The following is a 19,512-nucleotide window of genomic DNA, read 5'->3' as shown; positions in this document are numbered from 1 at the left end:
CGAAAGCTTCAAATCTAGAAGTATATGCATTGTCCTTGAAACTGATTGGTCCACACCGGAGACAACTTTCTTTAGAGCCTCATCTCTAACAGTGTTTCACTTTTTGGCGTCCTCTGGTCGAAAACTGTTAGAGACCAGAGCATGTTTTTTTTGTGTTTGCATGTTCACCACGAGTATCGTGTGTGGTTAACGCAGACGCGATTCCTTGCAAAAGGTTTCTGTTTGGTGTTTTAACAACGTAACACAACTGTTGTATTGCCAGAAAGGGGAAAACCAATTCTTACAACCGGGACCTCCCTAAGGGTGCCGTGCGCATTCTCGTTGCCCCGTCGACCCTGTCCCCGCGGGACAGGGTCGCGGCGAGATTCCACCATCGGCGGAGTGGTGGCCGCCGTTCGGCACGGGAGCCGAAACTTCGCGCCGGAGATGTTTTTTCCGCGTCGCTCGTGCAGCAGTCAGCTAGTCTGCTTCCCAGGGAGCAGAGCGGTGTTCTTCACCCGTTTTCAGAAGGGAGGCGTGCGGGGGGGGGGCGCTGTCGCCGATGATACATCATCAGTGTCACGACGATGACGACGATGGTGGTGGGGGGTGTTGTCACTCTTTGTGCGTTGTCGGGGGGCCGCACGTCAGGGGCCGCCAGTGGCCTGCAGGGCCTTGCGATGAAGAGCGCTGGAGTCGGGGTTCACCATCATGCCCCCCTCCCACACCCTGCTCCCACCCCTGGCTGCTTGGTTAATAGCATATTATAAATGGGTAGTGTGTGTGTGTGTGGGGAGTGGTAGTGTAGCGGTTAGCACTACGCTGTGCTACGAACCCGGAGACCCGAGTTCGATTCCCGCTCATGGCCAACACCAGTGACGATTTTTTTAACCAGTCCTGGGCCTCCCCTAGGTCGACTTAGCCTCAAATGAGTACCTGGTGCGGTGTGTAGGAAGCATCGCCACTGGGGAGACAAATGCGGTCGGGCGCGGGGCTGGACCCCCACCCCCTCATGTGCCGTGCCGGCCTTTATAGGTGCTCGCTAACAGCACTTGCTCCAAAAGTCAATTAAGGCTATAGGGGGGAACTTTGTCTTGTGTTTAACGTATGCGTGTATGGATATAGTGGGGGGCGGTAGCGTAGTCATATATTTGTCTGTCTATCTGTTCAATGACGCTTATTCTTCATCACAAAATATAATGTGATTGATGTAAATCCTTGGCCGCTAATTCCTTTGCCCCGTGGTTATTACGTTCGGCCATTCGTCAGTTTGTAGGCACTGCTGTTATAGACGCCGCTGTTTTCATGAAAATTTTAAAAAGCACGGAAACCGATCGTTACTAACTAGTCTGCACAGCTCACCAATTCCACCACGGGGCTCACCACCACTCTTTACTAAACTCACCACGCAGCTTACCAATGTTACTAAACCCACCACGCACCACACAGCTCGCCCACACCACTACCAAACTCACCACGCAGCTCACCAATGCTACTAAACTCACCACGCAGCTGACAAACACCAGTCCCGCTTACCACGCACAGCAAAATAAAAATAAAAACTCAACCCATTCCTCAACAACACCGTGGCCTTGAAAAGTACTTAATAGGAGACGTTTCGGGGCCACCGGCCCTTCTGCACGAGCGTGTACATTATACGCACAGCCTCACCGCCTGCAAAAAATGGACCCTCCACGTCTTCTTGGTATCGGTGCTTCCCCTTCCTCGTCCCCCCGTGCACATCGCCCGCCCGCTCGGTCTGCCGGTGTTAACCATCGCCTCCGCCACCCCGTGGCGCACACCACGCGAGCAAAAACCCAGTGGCGAATTTGGGAGAAGCAAGCGAAGCAGCGGGGCTTTGTTTCGCGGGTTTGTGTCGCGGCCAGAGACCCGTGCGGTTTAGAGCAGCCACTGGGCGAGTGAGCGACACGCTCGCCCCTCGTCATGTGTCGCGTTTGTGTGGGTGGAGGGGTGGGGGAGACGTGGCCGACAAAGGGGTTAACGTGAATGACCGTCGCAGGTGTGACTCAGACACACCGCACGGTACGATGCTACGCGAACGCTTTCGTAAAAAAATATTTTCTCCTGCTACAGTAGGGGCAATCTTGGCGTTTGTGATGTATGCGCCGTCCTTGTGGCTGTAATGTACACAATTTAAATTTGTGCATGGATATATTTTGTACGTTTTGCCACGTAGGAGGATTCCATCTTGAGTTTCAAAACATAAGTCTTGGTTGGCCGTGTGGCCCAGAGGTCAGCAATGCGTTATATTAAATTAGTTTTTTTTATCTTGAATTTAGCAGAATTTCAACTTGTAAAATGCAGTTTGGCTGCCATGCGACGTGAATATGCATCTGGGTGAGTGGGAAAGCACAGCGGACCGTTTCTTAATGCCGTGTGGTCCTCCGCTCTGCGAGAGATCTGAACGGGCACTTCGAATAAAGTTGGGAGGGAAGGGATTTTTTGTTTCTTAAAGTTCCCAATGATTAAGTCACTTGAAATGCGATTGCCAATCCGCCGTGTCTCGTTTGCAGCAAAGGAGAAGGGAGAGAAGAAGCTCTTTGGCTTTGCTTTCACTCCTCTCATGAGAGAAGACGGCACGACGTTGTCCGACGAAACGCACGAGCTCTACGTGTACAAGGTGATCCCCGACAGCTCGGTCCACAATCAACACAATTGCTCATAATCCAACAAATTAATACAAATCATCGCTATCATTTCACTGTCCGCCGTCGTTGCTCGTGTTTACGCCGGGAGTGAAGTGCACTCGCGTTACACATTGGACGGCGTCACGCGTCTGGACGATCGTTGCGCCAGCCGAGCTTTTCCTGAATTGGCGCGGCATGAGCTTCGAGCGAAGTGCGCCAGTAGAAATCGGTAGCGGCGTTTTCTTTTTGGCGCTCGTTGCAGAGGTTCCGAGGGTCACGCTGGTCTAACACTGCCGAAATAGATGTAATTATGGCACGGGTGACCCTTACGTTTGATAAGGAGGAAGACGGTCTTCCCACACGGTGTCAGTCGTAGAGCTTTGTTTGACCATACTGCACCACATTGGTCAGTGCGGAAAAGAAGTAGGTCATAAATTGGGGGACTTGGCAGACCAGATGTCTATTTGAATGGCGGTGCTGCATGTACCTTGTGCCTCACAGGGACGCCTCCCCACTGAGAGGTCCCGTTGAATAGACAACATCAGGGCATTGGATTGGTTGAGCTTCGATGCGATGCACGGCGCTTTTGAGTTGCTGAGCCGTTTAATGGCCCCAAGCGGTCATCCTTCGTTATACGGCAAACTCAGTCTACGGAACGTCGCCAGAACGTAGCGACGTTCCATATAAGTTAAGCTAAATTAGCATTTATAGAATTTCTAAATTATAAAAAAAATATATGGGGGGGGGGGTGGGTGGGAATCAAACACTATATCCACACAAAGACTCAACAGACTGTCGGGGCAAGTGCTGTTAGCGAGCAGCATCTATGAAGGCCGGCATGGCACACGAGGGGGCCGGGTGGCCAGCACCACGCCTGGCCGCCTTTGTCTTCCCAGTGTTGATGTGCTTACACACGTGGCTTGCTCACACCGTGCGTGCCGCCGCGTCGTCTCGTCAGTGTGAGGAGAGCGCAGGCTTCAGCAACCCGGCCTACTACCTGAGCCTGCCGTGCTGCAAGGACGACTCGGGGGCTTCCGGGGGGACTGTGGGTCCCTCGGTGTCCACCACGAGCCTCGTGTACCCACGCAGTCACAAGGAGTCGCTGTGGATCAGCACCCTGCTGTGCTCCACCAAGCTCACCCAGAACGGTGAGGCCACAGATAACGAGGGAGCAGCAAGCCGTGGACAAAATGTTGGGGCGAATTTTGTTCATCGTCGTCATCATCACCGTCATCCTTATCATCGTCTTCCTTTCCTTAACATTAACATCGTTTCATGAAAAAACTATATCGTGGCAACCCTACCCACGGCTCTACCACCCCACGCCACGCACAAACATACGCGGAGTAATTCACCGCCTCGCCCCCATGTAAGTTGCCACGAATTTGTAATGGTCGGTGCGTCTTTATCTCGCCCATCATGAAGAATCCTCGGCCGTTTCTCTGAGGTACACACTTCTGCGGCAGAGTTTCGGTCAGTGCTTTTTGGTGACCCCCGTCGACTGCTCACGAGTGAAGATGTTCGGGGTGGGGGGGGGGGGCAGGTGTGCGAGCGGCCCCGCTACTGAGCGCTCGATTTCAAGCGCCATCGGGCGTTTTAATATTGTTCTTTTTTTTTCTTCTTTTTAGAAGACCTTCTCGCTCTCCTTAAATGGAAAGTTCACACCGACACTGTGCAGGACATCCTGGGCAGGCTGAGACAAGTCAAAGGAGAGGAAATTGTGAAGGTAGGCGGCAGCAGTGGTCAATTTGCCCGGGTGATTTTCCATTCTGAATCGCAGAGGTATGAAGTGTAAACAACAACAATAACAACGCCAGCTATTCATTGTTTTAACTCGTCGGTTGCAAGCAATCATTTTGTACATTCCTACTTAAATTGGAGTGCCAATTAATTTCAAACTTGTCTTTGCAGTTTTTACAGGACATCTTGGACACTCTGTTCGCCATATTAGATGACAGCACAGAGAAGTACGGCCCTTTGGTTTTCCAGTCGCTGGTAAGTGACAGTTTCTGATTTCCCACAAAAGTCTATTCAGCATGCGCTGCTTGATTGCGGCGTTGTGGATTGTAAAACCCGATCGCCACGTTGCCGAATCGCAAGCCCGCAAGGAGCCTGACTGCGCCATTAATTCGAATTTTTTGAAGCAGTGCTATATCAGGCCAACTCATGTTACACCTTTTAATTGTCTCTTTGTTTTGCCAAACGTTGCCTGCTAGAGTTTTAATCGAAATGAGTAATAGCATGGTTTTATTTTGGCCTGCAGCTGCAAACCAAATGTACGTCCGTGGAATGTGGTTGCGTGCCTGCGTACGTGCGTGTGTGTGTGTGTGATTATTTTCCAACCCAGGTCTTCGTCGTCAATTTGCTGCGAGACACAAAGTTTCTGCACTTCAGGCCTGTCATGGAAACTTACATCCAGAAGCATTTCGCCGGAGCGCTTGCCTACAAGTAGGAGTTCGCTGCATTTTCATCGCTGGCGCGGTCGCCAAACAGAGACTCGCATGAGCCAGGAAATAGCCCCGCGTGATCCTCACAGTCGGCATCATTATCACAGTCTGTGCAATGTCACTGATCCACGTCATTTTTACCCACATAAGAGTCGCGGCTCGTTTCCATCGACCTCAAATTGTGCGACGTTTTTGGAAACTAGCCCCCCTTTATAGCTCAAAATAGAGGCCGGAGAGTTACGTGCTGTGTAGAAGGCCCATTACCCGAAACATCGGCCACTATACATTCTTTCAAGGTAGTAAAAGTCACGAACGTGTTGAGGTTTTTTTTTTCTTTCTCGTAACTAAAAGTTGACGATGTGTCTTACCTCTCCCGTGCAGCTTTTAATCAGCGTGATACAGAATTAATGGCAGGCCACTTGGTGACTCGTGTAACCGTAACGAGATGTGACTCACGCTGTGCACCGCACGTAGGGAGCTGCTGCGCTGTATGAAGTGGTACCTGGATCGCTCGCTGGACAGCATTCGACACGAGCATATTCAAGACGCCCTGAGGGTTAGTGGATGCTGTCTGGTGCGGGGTGTGGTACAAGTTGTGCGAAAATGAAACACCGACTGGGAACACCGTCCATTCTAGATTTGAAGCTTTTGTGACTGCAAGGATTCATATTCTTAGGTTTTTTCGGTAAAGTCACGTAGGTAAAACATTTTAATTAATAAAAGTAAAATAAAAATCACAACGTTTCGGAGGCAACACAAGCTTCCGTCTTCAGGTGGAACCGTCACAGCACGATAGCTGTATCAAGTGAGAAAAATTCCAAGAACACAGTATTTGTATATATACTGGTTGAGGGTGGGAGGAGCCAAGGTAGGCCCTGAATAGTATTATTGTGAGGTTCGGTGCGGCTGAAGCACGCTGCTAGGAATGAGCCTTTGTTGTGTAAACTAGGTGCGGATGATGTAGAGGTGCGTGTAGAAGGGACTGAGCCTTTTTGTTATGTAGAGATAATGCGGCTGAAATCGCTGTCAGGAAAAAACCTAAGAATATGAACACCGTCCATATTTACAAATCGGTGTTGTCAGGAATACGTGCAAAGGACCAAGTTAAATCTTGATTTGAAGCTTTCGTGAATGCAGGGATCCATACTCGTTGGTTCTTTCGGTAAAGTCACGTAGGTAGAAATAAAACCAAATAAATCACGACGTTTCTATAGCAACACAAGCCATCGTCGAGGCAGCAGACATCGTGCTGCTCGCAGCAGACATCGCGGCTATCGCGATTTTCACCTGAAGACGATGGCTTATGTTGCTATCGAAATGTCGTGATTTATTATTTGGTTTTATTTCTACCTACGTGACTTTACCGAAAGAGCCAAAGAGTAAGGACCAAGTTACTGCATTTTTTAAATCTCTTCTTTTTATTCCTAAACATTGTGCTCTTATTTGGATATTTATAAAACAAATTATACATGTTTTATATATATATATATAGCTTTTAATAATACCGTACTCTCTGGATTGAGACACTCTAGAAAGTAAGATGCACCCAAAATTTTGGGGGCATTTTTCAAAATGTGTCTCTTACATAGCTGTCAACCCATACGGTTTACCCCGTATTCTTGTAGAGGGAAATTGAGTTTTCAGGTCCATACGGCGTACAGCCGTTTCAATACGGGAAAAAACATTTCTATTTGTGTTTCTCCCTTGTGATGGGACTTCATAGGATGAACGTAGAGATTTATAAGGGCACGGGGTGACGAATAAGGTCTGAATTGGTATGTAATATGGTAGGCACTGATAAGGGGTTGACAGGTATGACTGTGTAATCGGGAGAATACAGTACTATGGAGAAGATGATTACGGATGAGTTGAATTACAATGAGGAGAAGATGTCTTCTGGAAAATTGTTTTGAATGGCCGATGTATCTTCTGTCCCCTGGAGTGGTGATGTATTGCTACAGAGAACCGTCTTCTGAAAAAATGATTCTGAAGACTTAGATTAACACGCGTCTCCTGGAAGACGATGTTTTATCCAGATTTTAAGAGGCACCTCCAACTCCGCTTTGAAATACAATGGGGGGAAAATCACATCATATAAATCCAGAAAATATGGTAATATTTCTTCAGTGTATTCAGGAGATCACCACTGAGGATAAAGACTTTTCCAGATGGGACTTGCATTAGCATATTTAATCTATTTCTTTTAATTAGTGTTTTGTATTCAGATTTTTCCCCCCGCTTTTTAATTTTTGTGCGTGTAATTATTCACAACTAACGTGTACGTAGATTCTCGTGAGTGAATCAGTGCCTGTTTGTAAATTATAATGATGATCTGGAAGGAATATAAAATGACATCTGTTGCACAATATATATTCGAGCCTGTTCTTACAATTAGAAAACTCTGAAAAGCAAACAAGTTGGACACTCAAAAAGTCCAGCGCAAAGGATGATTGTTTTTGTCTTCTCACGCCGGGTCGGCCTAAAGTTACGAATTATTTCTTCATCACAAACACATTCCTGCGGAGGGATCTGGTAGGAACGTTGGGTTGCTCGGCCAATGGCCAGGGTCAATGGCGGCGTGGTGTATTTCGCAAATATGCCCAACTGTGAGGTGGGGACAAGCCGGCGTGAGTAGGTCAAACGTTGAGTTTTATAAGGGCACCACGGGGTGACCAGCCCCTCCCCACCCAGCCCCACCCCTCCCACCCCCCCACCCAGCAACACCCTCCACACCCAGCCCCTCCCCACCCTCCCCACCCAGCTCCCCCCCCACCCTCCCCTCCCCACCAAGCCCCTCCCTCCCCACCCAGCCCCTCCCTGTTCGACGAACGGACACAATAATCCCCTGTGGGCTGGTGTAACCAGGAGGTTTCTACCAATATAAACACAAATGTACCGGCCCTCATCATCAGTGAACCAAGTAACTTGCCTCCCTGAAGGGTGGCAGTAAAGCCAAGAGAAAGCTCACAAGTAACATGTGACCCCTGCTCACAAGTAACTTGCATTTAGTGTTATTGTTTGGACACCCGCCCCCAGGTTATTGTCCTTCACATCCTTACCGATGGGGACGGGAGGGCAACGTAATATCACGGAAATGTTTTGATTGTCCACTGCCCAATCTCGCTCCTCATTGTTACCCGGAGCCTGGGCCCTTCCATGAATGTTGCACCGCCTGCACCCTCGGCAGCCGCTCTGCCGATGATGACGCGGTGCGGTGAGGTTGCATCCCCCCTCCCCCCCTCCCAACCGTTGACCGGAAGCATCATGGCTACATTTGTCTCCCCGTGCGCCGGTTTCACTGTCCTCCTTCATGAGGCGGCACGACCGCACGAACAGGAGCAGTTGACTTTGCCCAAAGGTGTGTCCGAATCAGAATCGGAACCTTGATTTGGACTGGGTGGCATCCGATGAGCTATGAGGCTCTTGTTCACAGACCTCCAGTCATCCTCGTGCCACCGCCTACACCGCCACCCCCCGACCGCCAAAAATGTGGCTTCTCCTTTTGGCAGGGGCCCCCCACTTTGGGTGGGGGGCCCGGGGCAGCCGCCCCCAACGCCCACCTCGGCTTTGCTCAGGCAACTGGGGGACTTCCTCCTGTGGGCCTTTGGACCTCTCTTGTTGCTGCGGAAACATTCAGCGACACCGCCATTGAGTGACCCCTCCGTGTGACAAAAAAAAAACACGTCGCGATAATCCCCTCTATCAGGTGCTGCCCTGCTCTGACCCCCACTCCCCCTCCCCCCCCTCCCCCCGGTGTCCCCCCTCACTGGCCCAGGCCATGGAGTACCTCTTCAAGTTCGTGGTGCAGTCGCGCAGCCTGTACGCGCGCGCCACCGGCGGCTTGGAGGAGGAGGAGTTCCGCGCAGCCATCCGAGAGCTCTTCCACTCCATCAAGCTCATCCTGTGCCAGGACGGCAGAGACAACGAGGGGCTCGTCTACACGCAGGTGTCAGCTCGCCGCCTTGATCTACGCTCGCGAGCAAAAACGACAAACATTCTCCCCTCTCCCCGTGTCACCTGCACGGGTTGTCTGGAGCAGGTGCTGTTAACGAGCAGCACCTATGAAGGCCAACACGGCACACGAGGGCATGGTGTGGCTAGCACCACGCTCGGCCATGTTTGTTCAAATGAATTAAATGATCCTGAATAATTTGTTAATTTAAATGCCACAACTCGATACGTTCCGACTTTTTCCTACCTTTCCTATACTTTTCACTCTCATCGTTTTTGACCCGCCCCTGTTGATTCTAATTCTGATCCTGATATAGGCCACCCTGTATATATTGAGCGCTGTAAATGGGCCACATGTGTACTAATGGGTCGCGTTACTTACCTGCAGTTGCAAACGAGGTCCACCAGCGGTAATACCTCGGACCGGCATAGGGGCCGCTAGATTCCCGAGCTCCGAGACAAAGGGGGGGGGGGGGCTGCGGGGTGTGCTGGGATCCCCTGGGACCCCCCTCGGAACTCTCTGGAAGGGAGGCGTGGCCGGGGGCGGCCACGCCTCCAGAGCTGTATAAAAGCCGGGCCTCTGGACAGCTCGGGAGCCAGTGGAAGACTGAAGACCAGCTAGCCAGTTGAAGACTGAAGCCCAGCTAGCTAGGACCCTGAGACTTACCTCACCCGTCGTCCTTCTAAGGGCCGGAACCGAGCGGGCCAGTGGTCGGGACCTGTACCTTAGCTGGGTAACAAGTCAGAACAGCCTCCTCTAGGTCACCTCTAGCCGGAGGACCCAGAGAACGTAGCCCCAGTAGTAGGGCACGTCAGTCCAGAGGCGGTACCTCCTTAGGCAGCGGGTGAAGGGGCCGTAACCCCTTCAAGTGTTAAGGGTTCGCTACGCACTGTATCCATTGTTAAACGTGTTGCCTCCAACCGTTCGTCTCTACAACAACCCAAACCCACCCATCCATCCACCCAAAGACAACCAACCATCCAAAAACAACCCACCCACCCAAACCCACCCACCCAAACCCACTCACCCACCCACCCAAACCCACCCACCCACCAAAATACAAACCACCCACCCAAACCCACCCACCACCTCCCTCATCGCGCCTCTAATTATTTCCGTCGGCCCCGCAGGTGACGCTCCTTACGTCGCTGCCGGCCATCTACGAGGAGCTGCTGCGCATGTTCAAGTCGCGCGAGGTGGCCGACCTGGTGCGCGACGCGCTGGGCAGCCTGCCCACGGTGCAGCACGCCGCGCCGGGCCTCGACACAGTGCGGCTGCAGTGCGTGGGGCGCACCGTAGAGAGCAAGCTTTTCCTCAACCCGGGTACGACGACGGACGACGAACACTTTGCCCTGAAGTTCCCTGAAGTCCTCTCTTGTCGCGATACGGTAACGCAACCCCCGGTTTACGTCAGTGGGGATGCATTCCTGAAAGTTGCGGTGAGTGTCCAAATTACGTAAATCGCACCTCCGATTAGCACGGTTGGCTACGTACGGTGGGAAAGAAGTCTCACGTACGTACGTACGTACGATCAAAGCGATTTACAGGCTAGGTGGAGACGAAGGCCGAGGTGACGGGTACGAAAGAGAACGGACGATGCTGTCAACGATATAAGTGTGGGTTGAGGCGACGCTAATCGGGTGGCCGTGTTAATAATAAAGTGACGACGTATTTGTGAAATGACGTAAAAGGGGGAGACGTAAATTGGGGTTTTGCTGTATTTAACACTGAACGCTGACTGGGCCTGTGTTTGCTGTGGGCGTGTGATGAAGCATTTATGCGTCAGTTAAAATGTGTTCTTGCGCTCAAGATAAATGCAAGATCGTGCGTGTAAGAATCGTATGTTTACGGTTTGTTTTCAAATATCACAAAATATACAGATGTCATGAAAACGATCAGTTCAGGCTAATTGTGCAAATGTAACTGTACAAACTCGACATCGAAAACGGGCCTACAGGCCCCGGCTTGCTTACTGCTTCTCAACAAAGCCGCGGCTTCCGTCGTTATGTGTAAACGCCCACGCACGTCGGTGTTGCAGACAATAGCACGCCGTTTTCAAAACTGCACTGAATTATTTGTCTCTGACGGTTCTCGCCTGGTGAATGTTTCTTAGTTTTGTCGGGCATTGAAACAACAAGGGCAAGACGGTTTGAAACGCAGCAAGAAATCGAAGCAAATATTCAATTCGATCGAATGACAGCCTAGAACCGCCACACGTTTTTGCATCTCTGTGTGCGGGGGGGGGGGGGGGGGTTCGGTGGGTGGGGGGTGTAAGTTAATGGGCAGACGGTTAAGTGCTTTGTATCTAACCGGTTTACGTGGCGGGGGGGCCCCTTGTTCCGGCGGCAGAGTCTCGGCGATTCCTTTTGCCGGTGGTTCTCCATCACATCCGCATGCACCTGGAGCATCAGAAGGAGCCCCTCGTCTGCTCGGGAATCCTCAGCAACATCTTCTCCATCATGAAGAAGAGCTCCGGCGTAAGGGCTCGGCAAACAATCTCAGCGGCGCAAAAATACCGCGGACGAACTCCCCTTGTCATGTCCGTCTTTCTCGTCGTGAAAAATGTTAAAAGTGTTCATTACGAAAAAAGTTATCTCTCTAGAGAAGTCCCTATTGTTTCACATCAGCCGGATCGAGGTGGGCGTACCCACATATTTACCCTGCCGCATGAAATCAGCCAATCGACTAACTGTGGCGTGCTCTTTGGTTCTTTCGGTAAAGTCACGTAGGTAGAAAAAATAATAGATCACGACGTTTCGATCGCAACTCAAGCAGCCGTCTTCAGGTACTCTTTTTCACCTGAAGACGATTGCTTGTGTTGCGATGGAAATGTCGTGATCTATTATTTTTTCTATCTACGTGACTTTACCGAAAGAACCAAAGAGTATGGATTCCTGCAGTCACAAAAGCTTCAAATCAAGATTTAACTGTGGCGTATCGATTCATACTACTGGGTAGACAGAGAGAGGTGAAGGTGGATTGAAGACATCTGGCCAATATAATAATAAGATTTTCCCCTTTTTTGGCAACAAAACTTAAACCTTTTTACAAGGATTCATGTCTGCATTAACCACAATACTTGCAGTCAAAATGCAAACAAAAAACATACTATGATAATATATGCATTGTCCTTGAAACTGATTGGTCCACACCAAGGTCGGCTTTCTTTTGAGCCTCAATCCAATTGGTGCTCGACCAGAGGACGCCAAAAGGCGTACAGCTCAAAGGCAATGCCATTATCAAAGTAATGAGGGCTCGGGGTGAGCATCTACATCATTAGACCTCCTTTGCCAGTAAAAAAATATAATAATAGGGTTTTTCCCCTTTGTTTCTGGCAACAAAACTGAAACCTTTTTACAAGGATTCATGTCTGCATTAACTGGCCATTGTTGCAGCTGCCGTGGCGGGAGCACAAACCGGCAGTCTCTGGATTGCAACGTTCAGCGCGTTAACCATTGTACCACAGCAGTGTCCCTAAACTTAAGTGGTGCTGATTTAATCATAGGGCCGAGGAAAGGGAATTACGTGATAACCCTCTCAGAGCAAAATGTTATCACATATTTCACTTTTATTGACCCATATAAAGAAATTGGTACCGCTCTCAGTTTTCCACCTCTGATGTTACTGGTAATAGCGATATACGGTCTGGCTAGGGTTGCCACCTGTCCTGGTTTTCCCATGATCATCCTCCTTTGAGGTAGCCGCTATCCTGGAAAACATGTACGTCTTCCCAGGAGATTAAAAGTCCTGGGTTTGTCAGTTTATTGCCACTCATGACAATGCATTTCCTTCGTATTTTCCCCTGTCTGCCAATATTGTGAGATATCCTTCTGCCCCACGATATGTCCCGGTCTGGCCCCGTGAGTTTCATTGGTGAAGCGATGTGCGTGCGTGCGTGCGGTGATGGCCTGGCAGGACCCGCGGGTCTGCGAGGAGGTGGACATGATCGTGGAGAGCTTGCTGGAGGTGCTGATGAAGACCGTCGCTGGCGTCATGAGTAAAGGCCTCCGACACGAGCTTGTGGTCAGCAACACTCGTTGTTCGTTGGGCAGCGACGTGGCAAAACGGTTGCGCCGTTCACACTCGTGGCAGAGGCTCGTGGTTCGAGACCACGGCTGCCCCGGTTAATACTGCGGCTGTATTCAGCATTTAAGGCGTGCCGTCCGCTCCACAGTGGCCCTCAAAGGTTTCGTGATCTTGTTCTAAGATAGTACGCCACATGTGCTGGCATCATGGTCAAACACTTCCAAGTTTGAAAAGTTACTCTCAAACTGGGAAATTACAAAATACTTAGCAGGACCCTCCACAAATGTAGTCATCATATTTAAGCACATCTGCTCACATGTTCTGTACCCGATACACCTTCCGATATTAGAAAGCCGCTGGAGTGTTGCGCTTTTAAATCTAGATTGAAAACTCGTTTCTTTCAAACTGCTTTTTGTGTTTAGGTTGTTGTCCTGCCCCCATACCTCCGATTAGCGCGGGTGGCTGCGTACGTTGCGAAAGAAGTTTAACACACATACATACTTGATATTAATTGTATTCCAATTGTGCGATTGGTGCCATGCCAAGAGCTCGAGTGAACATTAATAACTTTCACAGAGCAATGAATCATTCTATGTGTTGTATAATGGCTTACGGAAATGGATATCTGAGAATTACTTCTGAAATTCCTTGACGGTGAGCTTTTTTATCCCTACAGTTGGGGACACATTCAATTCTAACACTCTCTGTAAATGATTATAAAACGCATTGCAACAGAAAAAAAGATGGAATGTCCACATTTTTAAAACGTTTATTCGGTGGTCTCAACGAGAATGAAATCCATAATATAGTTTTTTTGGGTTAGATCGCGTAAATATATAAATGTGTCACCACCCAACAGCCAATTAGTAAGGTTTGTCACGTAAACAGAACGGGCCAATTCGTCACTAGTACAGCACACTTGTGTCTTGGAGAGCAAATCCACAACATTTACAATCTGAGTATGATGTTTCGCCAGTAATTACAACTAGCTTCATCAGCCAAACTTTGTGGAGAAATTCTCCTGTTTCGTTCCTTAAATAGAGGGATAGGTGTGACGACGTCACTTGTGAGCCCTTCACGTGCGAAGGGGGTGGGGGATTAATGAATGCATCTAAATTATAATGGGTACCCATTATGTTTTCCATTGCGCATTGATGAAGCTCCCAGCCATGTGTTTTTTAAGCAAGACCTGTCATTATATAACAAAAAAAACTTGGGGAAGGAGCAATTAAGTAGTGTCAACGAGAGGAGTGGCCAAAAGGTGGCAAGGCAAGTTTGAGTCATCGATCAGCACGCACTGCAAGAGATTCCGGGTTTTAATTCAATTTGCAGCCAACCATTATTTACTCAACCGTTGCTTCTCGAGTGCAGTCCTGTCTTCCGTTGACCGCACGAAAATCCAATCGCGTCGAATTTAGCCTTTCGCTTAAATTTCCTTAAATCCCGGATGGGAGACCGACGATTTTCAGTTGGAGTTACATGCGACGAGCAACAAATACTTTAAAGGGCAAATAACAAAAAAAGGCGCGTGGATGGAAAAGTCCCCACGGAAGTGATTTCGGAAGCAGTGCTGCAACGCCACCTTCTGTTGGCACCGCTCCGACACGGGGTGATGCACTTCTTGCCGCTGAGTGCTCCCCGGTGATGGAAAATGTCTTCTTCTCATGAAACGACGTCGATGGCACAATTTTGCAGTAATTGGCGGGGGAGGGGAGGTAATTAGCTTCCAACGCCTGTGTGCATTTGAATGCTTTGTGACTCAAAGGCAATGGGATCTTTAGTCATAGACAATTTAATCCAAGTCAGCGTGTCCTTTGTTTCAACAGCTGGAAGCCCATTGAGGCTCATTCTTTCTTCCACGCGAGAGACCTGGGGAAATTGACACGTGGTTATTTTTGTCGTTGTTGCTGCAGGGAGAATATGTGTCATGCCTGCTGTCTCTGCTGAGACAGATGTCTGACAGACATTACCAGCAGCTCCTCGAAAACTTTTCCTCCAAAGAATCGCTGAAGGTAATTGGTCACACCGTGCACAAACTCGTCTTGCGTTGCCACGGTACATGAGGAGATCTCCATTCTGGGTCTCCAAGTGTAAAACACAAATATCCTTTCGGTCCATCGGCCTGTTGGCCTTGCAGACCAATATTTATATCACGTGGCATTGGTTTGAGCAACCTAACAATATTCTTTGGGTCTTCCGGTAAAGCCACGTTGATAGAAAAAATAATAAAAATATCACGACCTTTCGATCGCAACATGATTTTTTTTTCACCTGATGACGATTGCTTGTGTTGCGATCGAAACGTTGTGATATTTGTATTATTTTTTTCTATCTACGTGGCTTTACCGAAAGACCCAAAGAATATGAATTCCTGCAGTCACGAAAGCTTTAAGTCAAGATTTAACCTAACAATATTTAACATTGAGTGCTTATATCGATAACATCTGCTAATCCAGCAGCAATTGTTTAAAAAGCTTGACACAACTGTTGATTCTCAGACGGTAGAATCCAAACGAGGGATTTTCGTACTGGAGGTTCATATTCATCTGTTAACAACTATAAGTCCCAACAGACGTCATTTACCTCTCTGTACAAATTGCCCCAACGTCCACATGCCATTCATTAGCTTGGAAATGTCTCCCATAGGCAAGCGGTTTACCAGTGCACACATCCACACAGTTACATTTGTATTATTTATGAAACTGCTTGTAATGTGGTTCCACTCGACATTAATACTCACATATCCAGCTATGATGGTGATCCCGCATTCTGTGATGCCGGTGCAGACTTGCGTGTTGAACATTTTAATATCGGGCTTTGCTTGTGCTTCTAGAAAGCGGTTTAATTCCAAGAGAATTAGGCGCTGCTATTGGCCCGGCAGGGGAATGTTATCGGCTTTGGTGATACTGCTGCTGTGGTGTAACGGTTAGCGGCACAGGACTTACAATCCAGTGGGGTCAACCGGTTCAACCCAACTTACCCGTCGCAGCAGTTGAACCAATACTGCTAGTTTATTAAATCTTCCCCCACCCCCACCACCGCCTCTGTCTACCCCAGCAGTGTCAATGGGTATGCTGCAGTCGATCGGCGATTCGCGTGCGGTGGGGTAAAGCGTGGGTAACCCCCCGACCCCTCTCTTCCAAGATGTCTGGCCAGCGTGAAAAAGCAGGCCAAGCTACCCCCTAGAGCTGCCCCGAACAGAGGCCCTGCCAACAGAAGTGGCCCGGGCGAGTAATTGCAGAAAGCTGCATCTTTAATGTCGAGGCGTCCCGCAATTAATGACTGCATTATGTGCGTTTCCGGTATTCGTAGGCGCCGCTCGTTAGGCTGCTCTTGACAAATCCTCCAACATCCCTTATTCCACGGAGGATTGATTTGCCCCGGGCGAACGGCGGTTACTCGCAAACCACTCAAAGCCGAAGCGAGCGCTGCTGGGCATCCCTTGGTGTGCATTCGGACGTGCCCCCCATCCAAATCAATGCTTGTACGACAAATTACAGCGCCGGTGCAAACAGTCTGAGTACTCAATGTACTGTGACATAATAGAATCCAGCGTGTGGATAATGCGGCGCAAATTTGTCACAGACGCCTGGGATGTCAAAAAGCGCCGCCCTATAAGCAAACACAATTTGTAACCAGTGACATCATGGCCGACGGTCTTTCCTCGCTGCTGTGAATAAGGTTCATTGCCCAAAACTTCGGACATTACATTATTCCCAAACCCCCCCCCCCCCCCCTTTTATAACACTACCCTAAAAAGCACCCGTAAAATAAAAAAGAATTATTGGATGACGTTTTGGGTAGCAGTCCTTCATCGAAGAAAAAAACATCTCTCTCATTGCTCCAAACATCAAGTCGCACATGTTTTTGTTTTACTTTTAGGGTAGTGTTAAGTAATGAACATTGAGTTTTTGGCTATTTATTCGAGTGCACTACTTCCAACACAGTGTCCCAATGTGTGTGCGTTTGTAGGAGGAGCGGTAGTGTAGCGGTTAGCGCGCGCTGCGCTACAGATTTGGTGACCCGGGTTCGATTTCCGCTCACGGACAACACCAGTGACGATTATTTGAACCGGTCCTGGACCTCCCCTAGGTCGACTCAGCATCAAATGAGTACCTGGTGCAATGTGTAAACATCGCCACTAGAGAGACAAAGGCGGACAGGCGTGGTGTTGGCCGCTCACCCCCTCGTGTGCCGTGCTGGCCTTCATAGGTGCTCGCTAGCAGCACTTGCCTCAACAGTCTGTTAAGGCTAACAGGGGATCTTTTGTCTTTGTTTGTGTGCAATGGGACACTTCTTGGCCACTGCAGGAATTCGTCCTTCAGATCTTCTCCGTCTTCAGCATCCTCATGAAGCAGGAGGTCTTCCCGCGCGACTGGATGGTTATGAGGATGGTGATCAGCAGGTAATGAGCTTCACATCAGCATTTCACGGAGGGAATGGATTTATTCATTTTTCTTTCCTTCGGTTCAAGCACCAGACAGACAGATGGCCATATAGGTTTGTTTGTGACCAGGTAAGGACCCATTAAGGCTATAATTACAAGACCGACATTTTATAAGACCGAAACAGGAGGAGGATTTTTCCACAGCTCTGGCGATCGATTGTGGAACATCGATGTCAACAAAAAGTGAACTTATGGGGATGGCTCAGGTTAACACGTAGGCTTTCGCGACCAATATTATCTATCGGGCGACAACCATAATTGGCCATCGCCTGATGGATAATATTGATGAGGCTGGCTGTAATTACCGGCGAAATGTCGGACTCGAATTGTAAATGGTGTGGGTTTACTCTCCCACCACACCGGTGTGCTGAACTAGTAACAAATCGGCATTTTTTGTTTACGTGACAAACCTTACTAAACGGCTGTGTCAGGTGGTGGCGGGTTTTAATGACACATGTATATTGACGCGATCTAAAACAAAACAAAAACAATAATCTAATACACAAACAGTGCCGGGTGGATTAATCCATCGCAGGATCATGATGGCGATGGCTTGTAGAGGCCTTTATGCAGCAGTGGATTGAACATTGCAGATGTTAATTGTGATGATAATGATGGTGATGATAATAGCCATGATGATGATGATTCATACCTGTCAACCCCTTATCAGAGCCTACCTTATTACAGACCAATTCAGACCTTATTGGTCACCCCGTGTCCTTATGAATCTCAACGTTCATCCGACAAAGTCCCATCACAAGGCAGAAAAAATCACAGAAATGTAACAAATAATTAAGATTTTAAAAAATCTAATCTGTATTAAACAAAATGATTGCCAGTGTAAATTAAACAATGCAACAACTACCAGTGGTCTTCACTTTGGGGTCCGCTATGACAACATGATTTAGAGCCACTGATCTTGAAGCAACTCGTATCCATGTCATGGAATGGCAAAAAATATTCTTTACGAGGCTTTTTTTGTTCTTGTCATGAAGTGGTATGAGATGGGGTTTTTTATGGAATATCCAATAGGGTTCCAATATAACTTTACAGGGAAATAGACGTGGGAAGCACCGGGTGGATACAGTCAATGTTTATGGCATAGAGTTGATATTGTCTTATAGCCCTTTGGAAGTTCCCATTCGGTTGTTTGGGTGCTGCGGTGGCGAGATGTCAAATACCTCACCTGGTGTACAGGAGGTCCTGCGTTCAATTCCGAGCCTGTGAAACCTGTGTGTTTGGAGTTTTGCATGTATCTCTCCCCGTGGTCGCGTTGCTTTTCTCTCCGGGTCCTCCGGTTTTTTCCTTCCACCTTTAGAATCAATGTGAGTTTGAGAAGTATTTGGCTGCTATACATGTTCCACACGACGATAAACCACTTAGTTGAGCTTTCATTTGTGATAGCCAGGTCGCTTCTGAAAAAAAAGCTATAAAGCTCAGCACGGCCTTACCTGGTATGAAAACAAAAAATAGTTTGCATTTGGTCCAAGGAGGCTTACTCGGCTAGAGGGAACGGTCTCTTGAAAAGTGACGTGGCCGAGTGGGGTCGCGCGTTTTGACGATTGTTGCAAAGGTTACCTGGTTAAGTGCAACGGCGCCTCCCTGGTTAATACCATGGTGGGGGGGGGGGGGGGGTTGGGGGGTGTTTGTAAAAACAAAACTGCTTCGTCGGCTCCGAGTTTGACGGCCCCGTCGACGATATTCAAAAACAAGAGGAGTCCGTGTGTGCCGGAACCGCTGTTCATATTTGCCAAATTTGAAATCATTTCTCACAAATTAATTAATTTGGTTAAACAATATAGTTACATCGTCCCCCCCCCGACTGACATTGCTTGTGGAGGCCTTCATCCAGCAGTGGATTATAAGGGCTGTGAATTATATATAGTGTGCGTGGTGTGATTGTGTTGATGTGTGTGCGGGCGTGGTGCTGGCTACTCACACCCTCGTCTGTCACAGTGCCGGCCTCCATCGGTGCTCGCTAACAGCACTTGCCCTGACAGTCCGTCAAGGCTA

General features: G+C 48.8%; 1 protein-coding gene across 10 annotated transcripts in view; it reads left to right on the top strand.

Moving 5' to 3' along the window:
* DOCK3 (dedicator of cytokinesis 3) overlaps positions 1-19,512 on the top strand; it is a 225,305-nt gene that overhangs the window by 161,011 nt on the left and 44,782 nt on the right. For 9 of the 10 annotated variants that reach the window (XM_078874835.1, XM_078874834.1, XM_078874841.1 and 6 more), the window contains 12 exons: positions 2,514-2,620; positions 3,586-3,775; positions 4,256-4,353; positions 4,539-4,622; positions 4,975-5,075; positions 5,549-5,630; positions 8,850-9,020; positions 10,157-10,349; positions 11,376-11,503; positions 12,942-13,049; positions 14,966-15,064; positions 17,363-17,457. In XM_078874835.1, the coding sequence (XP_078730961.1) occupies positions 2,514-2,620; positions 3,586-3,775; positions 4,256-4,353; positions 4,539-4,622; positions 4,975-5,075; positions 5,549-5,630; positions 8,850-9,020; positions 10,157-10,349; positions 11,376-11,503; positions 12,942-13,049; positions 14,966-15,064; positions 17,363-17,457 (1,456 nt within the window). The remainder of the gene's footprint in view (positions 1-2,513; positions 2,621-3,585; positions 3,776-4,255; positions 4,354-4,538; positions 4,623-4,974; positions 5,076-5,548; positions 5,631-8,849; positions 9,021-10,156; positions 10,350-11,375; positions 11,504-12,941; positions 13,050-14,965; positions 15,065-17,362; positions 17,458-19,512) is intronic. The other variant, XM_078874837.1, reaches the window with a different exon arrangement.

Source organism: Lampetra fluviatilis, chromosome 40, assembly GCF_964198595.1.
Source record: "Lampetra fluviatilis chromosome 40, kcLamFluv1.1, whole genome shotgun sequence".
NCBI classification, from domain to species: domain Eukaryota; kingdom Metazoa; phylum Chordata; class Hyperoartia; order Petromyzontiformes; family Petromyzontidae; genus Lampetra; species Lampetra fluviatilis.
Note: the sequence above shows the minus strand (reverse complement) of the source record. Positions and strands in the feature narration are given on the sequence as shown.